This window comes from Terrapene carolina, unplaced genomic scaffold, assembly GCF_002925995.2.
Source record: "Terrapene carolina triunguis isolate 2854851 unplaced genomic scaffold, T_m_triunguis-2.0 Scaffold67, whole genome shotgun sequence".
Lineage (NCBI taxonomy): Eukaryota > Metazoa > Chordata > Testudines > Emydidae > Terrapene > Terrapene triunguis.
In genome coordinates, this window is record NW_020664418.1 from 34,979,646 (window position 1) to 34,992,762 (window position 13,117).

The window sequence follows — 13,117 nt, forward strand, 5'->3', positions numbered from 1 at the left end:
TTATCTCTGAAGCAGACGACTTCTCAAAAATTGTAGACCAGTGTAATTAGGTTCAGATCACTCTGATTATCATTCCGGCAGTCATCTTGTTTTGAATCAATAGACTGTTTCCATTTTACATATAACTGCTCAACTGGTAAGCACCTTGGCGGGCTGGGATGGTTTGTTTACCTACCGCATCAGCAGGTTTGGCCGATCGTGGCTCCCACTGGCCGCGGTTCGCTGCTCCAGGCCAATGGGGGCGGCGGGAAGCCACGGCCAGCACATCCCTCGGCCTACACCGCTTCCCGCCGCCCCCATTGGCCTGAAGCGGTGAACCGTGGCCAGTGGGAGCCGCGATCGGCCGAATCTGAGGACGCGGCAGGTAAACAAACCGTCCCGGCCCACCAGGGTGCTTACCCTGGCAAGCCATGTGCCAAAGGTTGCCGACCCCTGCACTTTCTATTCACTCCCAAGGTCTATTTACTTACTCTTTCCAGTAGGAGAGCCCATAGCTATCTTTAGCCTCTTCCTGTAAGGGCCCCCCTCCTTTTCATTCTGACTGTGATTTCCTCCTATGTTTCTGTTCTGGGTTTGTCAGGCCCATTTCATTCTTCGAAGTGTCTATCCCTTCTGGATCTCTGAGTCCACCTTCCTCAGACTTCTGGTCCTTATCAGCAGAAGTGTTAGTCCCTGATATGTTAAAGTACCTTCCACCAAATCCCTGAGATGAGGAACTAGAATGGAGAGCACGCTCCTTCTGAATTTGCTAAGTGGCCAGCAGCTGGGTTCATTCCTCTTCCTTGAGTTCCTGCATACATCCTTGAGAGAAGAAAAATCAACGGCCCATTAAGCTAATGACCATTACTACTAATGGCTGCAAGTGAACAGATGATTGCAATACCTTCCAGTGAAGTCTTTCTGCACAGATACTACATACTCACCTACATATTGGCTTGTTATTAAGCATATGCATTAATTATTGTAACCTAATTCCAGCTCATCAGCTGTGACCAGAAACAGCCATAGGATTGATGATAGATCCCCTTTCATATTGGGAAACATGAATCTTTTTTAGGGTGTTGGGTTTGGGATATTATTTGTTTTGGGGCTTCTGCACATTTTGCTCACAAATCTGTGTTCATCTATATTCTCTCTAGCCCTTTTGTGCAAATCCCACCATCTCTTTTTGTTTGATGTGTGGTCCATATTTTTCTGCCATAGGGAATGTATTTTGGTCACTATTTGTGTTTTCTATATTGTCCATTAACATAAACAAAAAGCAGGCATTTTCCCAAGCAACTGTCTTTGTTAAATCTTACCTCTGTGCTTGGTGCAATAAAAGACACACAAATTAAAAACAGTGTCCCGCTGAGGCATGTACCCAGTAAAAGACAGAGAAGAAAAGTTGCAGTGGAAGATCCAAAGGAGAGTGTTAACTTAGCTTATTTTAAAACTCACTTAATCTCTTTGTGAAGTTGGAGAGGAGAAGGTGTTTGTGGCTTAGTGTTACTTGGCTATGCAGAAGTGAGACTTTAGGAGGGATTTGTTTCAGGAGAGGGTTGGGGCCTGGAGTTGAGCTCATATCATATATATGGGGCAGTATGGTAGAGGAATGGAAACAAATTGGAGAGGAGAATGGAATGGGCTACTGAGACTGTCCTCATTGGTGCAGGAATGGGTCTGAGGGGAGATCAGAGATACTGGCCAAGAGAGTTATGCAAAACCTTGAAGTTGAGGATGAGAAGTTTAAATGTTGAACAATGGGAAAGGTGTTTGCGGAGGGGAGTGACAATGTCTGATCAATGGGCCAGAACGATAATTTTAGCAGTAACAGATAAGATGGGGATTATCTGGTTGTCAGGACCCGGGGGAGGGTAGGCATTGATAGAAGAAGGAAATGATGAGGGAATGAACAAACTTATGACATTAACATCATACGATCATCTCCACCTAGGGGGGGAAATAGCTTACTTGGAACTAGCATGCTTCTTAAGTCTCTTGGTATGTTAGCGTTTCTTTGGGACAGCACAGTCTAAAAAAGAGTAGATGAGTGGAGTATTTGTAAATATGCTTATGAGACCTATAGTGGGGCTGGATGGGTAATGGGTTGCGTGTTGTGCACAGAGTTTCTTTGGGAAATGTCTCTTTAAAAAATCATGCTGAAACAGGTGTGCCTGAGTGAAGGGTGCATGGCTGGGAGGCATTCACCTCACATGCCTCATTACTAGTCTTAAACCAACATTCCTACAGCAGAGCCATGACCAGTTAACTGCTTCTTTTATTGTGAAAACATGGCTGGTTGAGTCGGTGTGCTAGGCTGCTCAGACCATAATCCCTATAAAATACTTACTGACAATAGAACAATAGAGAGACAGAGGAATGGACAAAGAACAAGGGGACTCTTATTAATACAAAAATAATTATTAGGGGTGATGGAACATTAGCAGTGGGGAAAATTGAGACTGTCCTCTTTGAGTTAGATGTAGTCATGCTTTGAGCTGGCCATGAGTTAGGATGGAGTGAACATTGGGCTGGGACATTCTCTACTCCCCACTTTCTATCTGGTAAGAAGACATCTGCTAGAATTAACAGGAGGAAGAGCTATATTATTTAAGCTATTTATCTTAACGAGGAGGAGCTTAAGAGGTAACTTGATCGTGGTCTAGAAGTACTTACAAAGGGAAAAGATTTCTGATAGCAGAACACTCTTTAATATAACAGACAAAGGCACAATAAGGTTCAAAGGCTGAAACAGAAGCTAGACAAAATCAATAGAAATGAGGTGAAATTTTTCAACGAGGAAGGTAATTAACCATTGGAACAACATATCTAGGGATGTGATAGATCCTCCATTACATGGAAATCTTTCAATCAAGATGGGATGTCTTTCTAAATGGAACACTTGAGTTCAACCTGAAATTAAGGGATTGATGCAGGAATCACTTGGTGAAATTCCATGGCCTGTGTTGTGCATGAGTCATAGTGGTCCCTTTTGGAATCTATAGGTGAAATCCTGCCCCATTTGAAGTCAGTGAAAAATTCCCATTGACTTCACTGGGGCCAGGATTTCATTCTGTGAATCTGTGCTTATTAGCCTGTACTTAGTCCTATCTGCATATGTTCGCTCCTGGTGAAAGTCCCTGAAGCAGGCCAACAAGCAATCTAGATTTTACTCACTTCCTACACCGTTTAGCCTTGATGACTTGGCCATCTTTGCATGTTTGCCAGAAGCATATTCTTTGGGTCCAGTTGTGAGCTGATATGACTTGACCAAAACTGCAAGTCCCAGTGACCTAGCAGAGGTGATAAATGATTATTTGCTTTCTGTGCTATATTAGCTGCCATTTCCTGAAAATAGCATGCTTGGTTGTTACATGAACTACAGCTGATCATGTGATATTTATAGGAGTTACTGAAGGTGTCATTTATGGAGCAATTTTAGTGTATCTATGACCTTAGGTGTTGACTGCCAAACACCTCTTCCTTTCTTCTTGAGATCTCTGTTACCCGGCTGCATCTGTGCAGGATTTAGGCCCCATATTTGATTATTATTATTTTTATAGAAGGTAAGTGTTGTCTTTCCTGCCCCAAAGGATATTTTTTTCTTTTGAAGGAGTGTCTCAGTCTCTCAGGACTGAAAGTTTGCCTTGCACTTGGGTTGATATCTTTTATTAGAATTTGAATTCTTCCATTGTAGCTGTGCCACTTCATGCACTTCTTCACCTACACATTGAGTTAGTGACAAATAACATCTTATTGCTAGTGACAACACTGCATATGTAGTTTAATTAAAACTAGTAGTGCCTCTGGCTGGTCTTCCGTTGCGGTTGGAATATTTTCCATTCCCCCCGCCATCTATATTTGTACCCATGAAAGTTTGCATTACCTAGCTCTGTAGTGTCTCATGGTGACAGGACTTTTCTTTCCCTAACTGCTGTGGTTGCACTACCATTCCCTAGCCTCACACTTTTCCCTCTGTTCTTTCGTTATGCAACAGGAATCCTCTTAAAAATCTGGATCCTCCCGTAGACATAGCAGGTGTTTGGCAGCTAATGCTGTGGCATTTTTGCTTGCATGGCTTATGGATGAGAATTTCAGTGCTCTAGGGCACAATTTCAACCCAAGTATATGAAAAGCATATTCCTATGTCAATTCAAATTATATCACTATTAAAGGGAAAAAAACTCCAAAGGAAATTAAATACAAATAATTACACTAACATAACATTAAGGTTATAATTTAATTTAAAAAGTATAAGGAAATTGAGTCAGGTTTCCCATGTCACTTTTAGCCGGACTTTCTTGAGACTACTTACTGTAAAATGAGATAATGACACCTTGAGCTCTACTGATGAATAGCACTGTATAAGAGCTAAGTACTCATTTTTGTGTGTGTGTTCTGTTACCTCTCATCAGGGAATAATATATCTATTGGTAGTTAGTTACTTCTACAGTGCCCAGAACTGTGCTAGGACCTTTACAGTAAACATACAAAACATTACTTGCTTGCTTTTTGTGTAACTTTTAGTATTATATTTATACCTGCATGTGGACGTATGGCTGGTACGAACTTCAAGATGTTGCTGGTTAAAGCCTTGATCCTGCAATCACATCTGTGTGGGTGAGTCCCTGTGCCCACTCCACACCCCGTTGAAATCAAAGGGATACCTTGTGAGTGCAAGAGTCAACGTGTGCACATCTGATTCCAAGACTGTGGTGTAAAGTCTCCCATGCTCAACACCTGACATTTATTTATTTTTAGCTGGTTTCCCAGTTCCAGCAAAGTTTTTGGTTATTTGGCATATACATATCTTTTCATTTCCCCCTCCCTTCAGCTTCACTGGAGCAGTTACCCACAGCTGATTTGCTGGTGGCGCAGAATTATACTCCGGTCAGCTAGAAAAGGGTGGGATTGCTTTTCAGGACTATTTTTCCCACTAGAGATTCCCACCAGATTGTTTTGTTCTCCTCTTTCTTGTACCACTTAAACTACTGGGCTGTATTCATTCCAGAGCATGTACTCATTCATAGGATTTTATTATTCAGCTACCTCTGATAGTAATCCGACATTACTTTAGCTGCTTTCCTTTCTTGCCTTTCAAAAATAAATCTGCTCTTCCCCAAGTATACTTACAGAATATCACAGAGCAAACTGCAGTCACAAACTTGCCCATAGATAAACAAGCAAGATGGTCTGTTTGTTTTCTATAAATTAGTCTGTTCAATCTGTAGCAGTTTGCCAATGTGGCAAGAAGAAATTCTTTCACCGTATAACATTAGACATTAAAGGGCAATTTAACATATCTTTAAAAAATATTTTAGATTATCCTGATTCTGCTAAAGGTGCTGACAAAATATCCCTTTATAATATATTTTTTCTGCAGAGACTATAAAGACCCTTAGAAAATATCATTGTGTAAGAGATAAATAGATTTCCATGAGAACATGCTACTAATGATGCTGAAGGGGCTTGATTTATGAGAAGAATTTTGCCAATTATTAGGTTACTAAATAAATAATAAAAAGGTGGTTTCTGTTTGGAAAGGGGCTGAACATATGGTGTGGGGAGGAAAAAAAACACCTCTTCAGAAGACTCTAGTTACCTCTGTCTGTGTCTCGCTCACAAGATTTCTTTTTTTTTTTATAGAGAAAATACATGAGTTTTAATGAAATAGTATTTTCTGTCTCATTTCCAGACTTTTTACAAGAGATTTCTTCCCTTTTACTGTTTTAAGAGTTGAGGTGCTTTCCATGGAGAGAATTTTCATCCAAGACTTTGAGAGAACCTAAACTTGAACTTTTAAATGAAATTTAGCAAGAAAATATGCTGGTAGGTGGAATTTCTCTTCCTCCTCCCCCCCCCCGCCCTTTCTCATTCAAAATAATGTGCTTTATTACACTTTCACAATACAGAAGGTAAATACTTCATTTAAAATACATTCTTTGAAAAAGATTGGTTTGTGTGAATATATTTTTTCTCCTGTGCGGAGGCAACACAATAAAATTATATGTCAGAGTACTCAAGTGACTAATATGGAAGATAAAAATCTGCACTCTAGTTCTTGAAGAGTACACTTTTTGGATGCCTTTTGGTTAGACAGAGAAAATTTTGTCCTCAGATGAGCAGTAATAATACTTGGTTCCTATATTGCACTTTTCATCCATAGAGCTGAAAGCACTTTCAAATGGAGGTAAATATCACTAGTCCCATTTTACACTTGAAACTGATGCACTAAGAATATGCATGGGAGTTGTTTGCATGTTTTTAAGGGCAGAATCTGATCCACAGCCATTTACTTTCTGACACTGATATGAAGTGATCTATTCCAGGGCCAGCTTTTCTCTTGGAGATTACTCCAGGGGTGCTGGAACAATTTGTTTAGTGGGGGTGCTAAGAGCATTGAACCAAACTGTAAACCCTGGATATGATGGAAACCACTTCAAGCCAGGGGGTGCGACATCACCCCCAGCACCTCTAGTTCCAGCACCTGTGGATTACTCCATATTTTTCACCTTCACTTTTATCTATGTAGAGTTGAAATGCATTGGGTAACCAGTACCAATCACAGTAGTAATGAATGAACAGTTTATTTTATGTAGTATTGTACTGTTGAAAATGTAATGCCTACATTTAGGCCCAGATTCTGCACCACTGAAGTCAATGGGAACTTTGCCATTGACTTAGTGAGAGCAGGGTCAATTCAAGCCCCTCATGCAGGTGATTTAAATATAAGCATGTCACTAAGGTGACCATACATTCTGATTTGGCTGGGACAGTCCCCTTTTTAAGCCGTGTCCCTGGTGTCCTGCCTTTTTTTTGGGCAAAACTAGGCATTTGTCCTGTTTGCTCTTGCCAATCAGTTGCCAAAAGCAAATGGGACAAATGCCCAGATTTGCCAAAAAAGTGGGGTGTACCCTGCTAGTGGGGTGTGGAGGAACATTGAGGGCGGGGGGGAGCAGCGATGTTTAGGGAAGGGGGGACAAGAGTTTGGCCGATTGTGTCTCTGTTATGCTCTGCCCCTCCACTCGGGGAGTGATGGGGTGTCACGTGTCACTCTGCAGCCCAATCAGAGGGCAGCACGGTTAGGGGCCTAATTCAAACTCTTCTCCGGCCAAGTCATGGAGCTGTGACTCGTGGGCCCGGGCCCTACCCCAGAACCCAACTGGTAAGTGCCCAACGGAGTCCTGCAGCGTCCACTTGTGCCAGGGCACTGAGCATGGTCTGGCCCTGCGAGTGGTCCCTGGAGCCCCCATCCTGGCCTCGTGTCCTTCTCACCCACCATCCTTCAGGGCTGATCTCCAGAGTCCTCTCCAGCCCACCCCACCCCAACTTGTTTCTTTCCCTCCCCAGTCTGCCTCCAGTCATCTGTTTCTGTCACATCCTGGCAGGGGTGCCATTTAGAGAGGGAAATGGAGGGCACCTGCCCTGTCCCCTAAGTTTCATACCACCAGCTGCGAGCAACCCTCCACTGGTCCCTTGTCGCTCGCTCCTCTCCCCCATCCCCTCACCAGCTGGGAGTTGGCCCCTCCCCATACCAACATCTGAAATGGTAGCCCTGCATACTGGCCTCCCCTCACCTCCCCAGGGCTGCTCTCTGGAATGTCCTTGGTCCCTCCCACTACCCGGAGCTTCCTTCCTGCCCCTCTGCTATCCCAGCCCCCAAAGGGGCATCACACTGCTTTCTGGATCAAAGTCCAATAGCTTCAACTCCTGGCTCCAAGCCCAAAAGTTCACACTTGCACACTTACACCCTACTTTGCTGCCCAGATCCCAGCCTATACCCATTCCTCTTCCCCTTGCCCCCATCTCTGCTACTTGGCACAATTGGGGGTGCAGAGGAATGGGGGGATGAGCGGGGGCATGGGGGATGAGTGGCAACTCCAGCTGACTCGGGACAGCCCCATGTGTGCAGTTTTCAGTTTACGGAAAAATGATCACCCTACATATCACCCCAGTCATGTGGAGAAGAAGTAGACTCTACCTAACTCAATGTTCAGAAGAAGCTCATCTGGGGAAAAGACACATAAAATTCTAGAATTCATTTCTTTTGGAAATGTGAAGCAGAGTTGAGAGTTAAGCTGGATTTTGAAACTAAATAGTATTTTGGCTAAGCACTACTGAAGCATTTCAGTGAAAAGTTAAATCTCTTAGCCAAACTATTTCAAGAGAAAACACAATTAGTTGTTGATAAATATCCAAAAGCTTAATCACTAGGATAAATTTTAAAAAGCACAGGAAAAATGTTCAAATTTATTTTATCTACAGTCTGCAGCAAAAGTTTTGCCAAAGGAAATGTATTTATATTTAATCAAGATGAATTTTGGAGAAAATAGGCTTGTTTTATGAAAGAATGACAGCACCATATTTTTAAAAACAAAATGATCTGGATTGTCCTTCTCTCTTTCAGTTTTGGCTTCAAGTGAGGAAACCTAGGGCAATGGAAAAAATCACTCTAAGCCCTCTATTCTGTGTGCTCTGGATCTGATCTAGGGCCCATTCAAGGCCAGGGAAAGGCTCCCATTGGCTTGAATGGGCTTTGAATCAGGCCATATTTGAGCAGCAGAACTTGTATCAAATGTTGCCTTCTCACAAACATGGATCTGGCTGTAGGACTGGTTTGTAAATATGTTCTTCAGAAATAGTCAGTATCCATCTATGACTATAAGAGTTGTTCACGAATGGTGCCTCACTCTCCTTTCAAAACCAAATAGGCTCCGTGAAATACCTCTCAGTAGTCTTTCAGATACCTACACATGATTCTCTAGAGCCACTGGGACATTTCCCTAGGGCACATTCCATTTACATTTGGACTAAGGGAGTTTAGAATAGGAGTTAGTTGACAAGGGGAAAACATTAGGGCTTCTAGTTGAACCAGAGAGGTTTGAAGTCTGCTTTCAGCAAGGTCAGAGTGAGCACTAGGGAGAGGGATTGGAAAGTCTCACACTCAAAGTACTGTTGATCGTGTCACTGTATGTCTGTCATGACCCTGGTTTTTGACAAAAAATGAAACTTTTTTTTTTTTTAAATAAAAATGCTTGGTCTCGGTTACTGTAGTCAGCTGCTGAGCAAGACTCCTCCATGAATATTTTACAGATACAGACCTATAAATGTTAATTGTAGTAGATATTTATAAAGTGAACTTTCAAGGATTTAACTATGAATTGAATATTACTCAATATTTTAAATAAGTGGCCTTGTTTTCATAAGTGCAGTGCACCTGGCAGCTCTCATGGAAAAATCAGCTCACTTATTTAGGTGCCTTATGTAGATTTAGAGGCCTAAGTTTAGGAACTGTGTAGAGTGGAGGCCACTCCAGCGTGCTCCCTTTCGGTCAGGTGTGGTGCCGCTGGTGAGCCCTGCCTCACTTCCATTCACCTAGGTTATAAACAAGTCCAGACAGACCTTTTAAATCAAGGAGTGCCCCTTTTCCAAGGGTCTCATTTATTATCAAGAGCCATAAACCTAAGTAGGAGCTCACTCGGATACATCCGGGGACATTTGTCATCTTTGGCTTAGTCCAACTAGTGGTCTCTGGCTCCGTCTGTCAGGAAATTGTTCTTTCTTGCTCTTGTAAATAATCTCTATTTCTGGAACCGCTCCTAGTACCATCCCTGGGTTACTCCTTTTTAGTCCCTCTAAGCAGGAGTCCGCAGTTCTCCTTTTTGGAGCTGGGCTGTATTGATTTAGTCTTTTGTTCTCACCTTAAACAGGATCCCCCTTCCCCTCCGTTCTCCTCTCTGGAGCTAGGTTCTATTAATCCAATCCTCTGTTTCTCCTTAAGCAGGAGCGCTTAGCTCTCTTCCCTGGAGCGGAGTTGTGGCTTAGCCCAGTTTTTCCCTCCGCTGACCCCTTTCCTTAATTAGGCTTCAGGGTGCTCGCAAGCCCAGCCTTTCTCTGCTGATGTTTCCTGGTGTCTACCCTGCGACGAGAGAGGAGGCAGCTTTTGTCTTGGTCCCCTTCTCCCAGCTTATCCTCCAGTTGGCTGCGTGAGAGGAGAGCCTTGCCCTGCCCTCTCTGGAAGGCTCCTGGCCCCAGGTCATCAAAGAAACAGTAACAGGATTTCCTCCCAAACACTTCTCACTCCTGGGACTGCTTCCCCTTTCCCAATGTCTCTTGGGAGATAGGTTCTTGTATATACAATCAGACCTTTCAGCCTCTTAAAGGGCCATGCTACATGATGGGGCGGGCTGACCATTAGGCCCCACTAGCCTTAAGAGACATCACCCTGTCACAAACCCATTTTTGAAAATATTGGCCATGACAAATAGCTAATCTTAGTCATGGTTACTTTGATATTTGCTCATCATAATTATTAACCATAGAAATGCTGTGAAACTATGGACCTTTTAGTGTGATTTTCTTTATTTATCTGATACCTCACAACTGGATGATTTGTGATAAAGTCTAGTGACATAAGCCACCCAACTTTTTTGTGCTAGATTCCTTGAAAGTGCATTAAAATTAGCTGCTTGTTAGCTGGTATATTTCTTCCCTAGGGCACAAATCATATGCTACTACAGTTTAACAGACTGGAAGATATTTAACTGTAAGAATCAAATCAAAGGTTCACACTTGTTTGATATGATTGGACTTGCAGTGCATAGTAATCTGACAAACATGTATTTGCAAGTCAATAAGAATGTGAGTCCAATTCTTTTCTATTTGCCATCTGTTCATTTGTTCTTTCTTTTTAAAAAAAAAAAAAATCTTTGGACTCATTTTGGAGACTAACTAACTATTTCTTCCTCCTCATCTCCAATTTTCTTCCAAGTTACCCTTTCCAGCCACTGTCAGTTCAAGACTCATCAAGCCACAGGGAACTTGCTGCATTCTCTTAGGCTGTTGTTTCATCATAGGATTAGAGATGGAAGAGACTTCATAGTTCATCCAGTCCTTTCCCTTGATAATAATGAAGGATTATTTCCTACTGTACATTTTCTAGTGTATGAGGCCATGACTCAGCAAAGCACATATATATATAGTGTGACAAAGTTCCTCCTCTATCTTGGTGGGTCCTGTGCTTATTGGCAGATTTTCTTGCCTCAGAGATTCACCATGTGGGTTGGGGAACAGCCCAGAGACCTTCCCCTCTGGAAGAACCCACAGTCCAGGTCAATTGGGAGGTTTGGGGGGAACCCAGGCCCACTCTCTACTCCGGGTTCCAGCCCAGGGCCCTGTGGACTGCAGCTGTCTATTGTGCCTCCTGTAACAGCTGCATGACAGCTACAACTCCCTGAGCTACTTCCCCATGGCCTCCTCCAAACACCTTCCTTATTCTCACCACAGGACCTTCCTCCTGGTGTCTGATAACGCTTGTGCTCCTCCTCCATCCTCCAGTGGCACACTCTCAGCTTCTTGCTCCCAGCTCCTCACACCACAACTGAAGTGAGCTCCTTTTAAAACGCAGGTGCCCTGATTAGCCTGCCTTAATTGATTCTAGCAGCTTCTTCTTAATTGGCTCCAGGTGTCCTAATTAGCCTGCCTGCCATAACTGGTTCTAGCAGGTTCCTGATTACTCTAGTGCAGCCCCTGCTCTGGTCACTCAGGGAACAGAAAACTACTCATCCAGTGACCAGTATATTTGCCCTCTACCAGACGCCTGTACCCCACTGGTCTGGGTCTGTCACAATAAGTATTTTGCTGGCTTGGGGCCTTGCTGCTACTTTAGTAGTAGGCTGAATAGGCTGAGTGCCTTTTACCCTCGCATGTAGAGGATTAAACTTTATTGCCAAGAGAGGGCTGGGAAGGAGTTTTACTTTGTGGCATAGACCTTGGGGCTTTTTAACCTTCACTTGGAACACTGAACACCAGTTACCTGTTAGACTCAGGTGGGTGTTATTGTGCATTAACAGTGTTGCATGAAGGTGAGAGAAAGGTAGATATTGGTGAACCTCAGTCTAGCCTGTTGTCTTCTTTTTTGTTCTTAAGTATGCTCTCCCCCTATAGTGTATCCCTGACTGAATGTTACATAATCAACGTAGACAATATTTTTTACGGTAGTGCTTTGAATTTGTAGTCTTCTGGTTATAGCAAGGTATTGGGAACCAGGAGTATCTTGGAGCTAATGCTGCTCGAACCACTGAGTGACTCTTTGATTTTTGGCAAGTCACTTGGCTTCCTTGTACGTCAGTCAACCCAAATATAAATTAGGTAAAATACAGAACCTCTTTGAAAACCTGTTGCTACGTTTGAACTGAGCTTTTCTTGGAAAATAATGTAACCTTGTGTAATTGTTTATACTATATCTTGGTCTCCCAAACTTTTGGAGCTACTAACCCTCTTCTGGACTAAAAAGTATTTTGCAACACCCTACCTTAAAATCTCAAACCTCGAACATGAGCAAGTTATTTGTTGTAACCATACCAGAAATAATTAACTATAGATTCATAGATTCTAGGACTGGAAGGGACCTTGAGAGGTCATCGAGTCCAGTCCCCTGCCCTCATGACAGGACCAAATACTGTCTAGACCATCCCTGATAGACATTTATCTAACCTACTCTTAAATATCTCCAGAGATGGAGATTCTACAACCTCCATAGGCAATTTATTCCAGTGTTTAACCACTCTGACAGTTAGGAACTTTTTCCTAATGTCCAACCTAAACCTCCCTTGCTGCAGTTTAAGCCCATTGCTTCTTGTTCTATCCTTAGAGGCTAAGGTGAACAAGTTCTCTCCCTCCTCCTTATGACACCCTTTTAGATGCCTGAAAACTGCTATCATGTTCCCTCTCAGTCTTCTCTTTTCCAAACTAAACAAACCCAATTCTTTCAGCCTTCCTTCATAGGTCATGTTCTCAAGACCTTTAATCATTCTTGTTGCTCTTCTCTGGACCTTCTCCAATTTCTCCACATCTTTCTTGAAATGCGGTGCCCAGAACTGGACACAATACTCCAGTTGAGGCCTAACCAGCGCAGAGTAGAGTCGAAGAAGATGTCAGACAGCAAATTTGAATTACAAAGGTGGTCCAAAATTTTAGCTGAGGCAGGAAGGTATAAATTATACTCTGCAAGTTTGAGTGAATCTGGCCTTTTGTCTCCAAATCAGGCTTTGTTTTTAAGCATTTAAGAAGCTCCAGTAAAATGTATAGTATTTTATAATCTTTGGCATTTTTAAAATCTGTTTGATTTTTCTCA

General features: G+C 42.7%; 1 protein-coding gene across 3 annotated transcripts in view; it reads left to right on the plus strand.

Annotated features, from left to right (window-relative positions):
• Positions 1-13,117, plus strand: part of ADAMTSL3 (ADAMTS like 3) — a 274,210-nt gene that overhangs the window by 24,505 nt on the left and 236,588 nt on the right. The window contains exon 1 of one of the 3 annotated variants that reach the window (XM_024202468.1): positions 5,727-5,811. The exons of the other annotated variants lie outside the window; for them this stretch is intronic. Coding sequence (XP_024058236.1) covers positions 5,806-5,811 — 6 coding nt within the window. The 5' untranslated portion in view covers positions 5,727-5,805. Of the gene's footprint in view, positions 1-5,726; positions 5,812-13,117 lie in introns of those variants that run through there. 3 annotated transcript variants of the gene reach the window in all.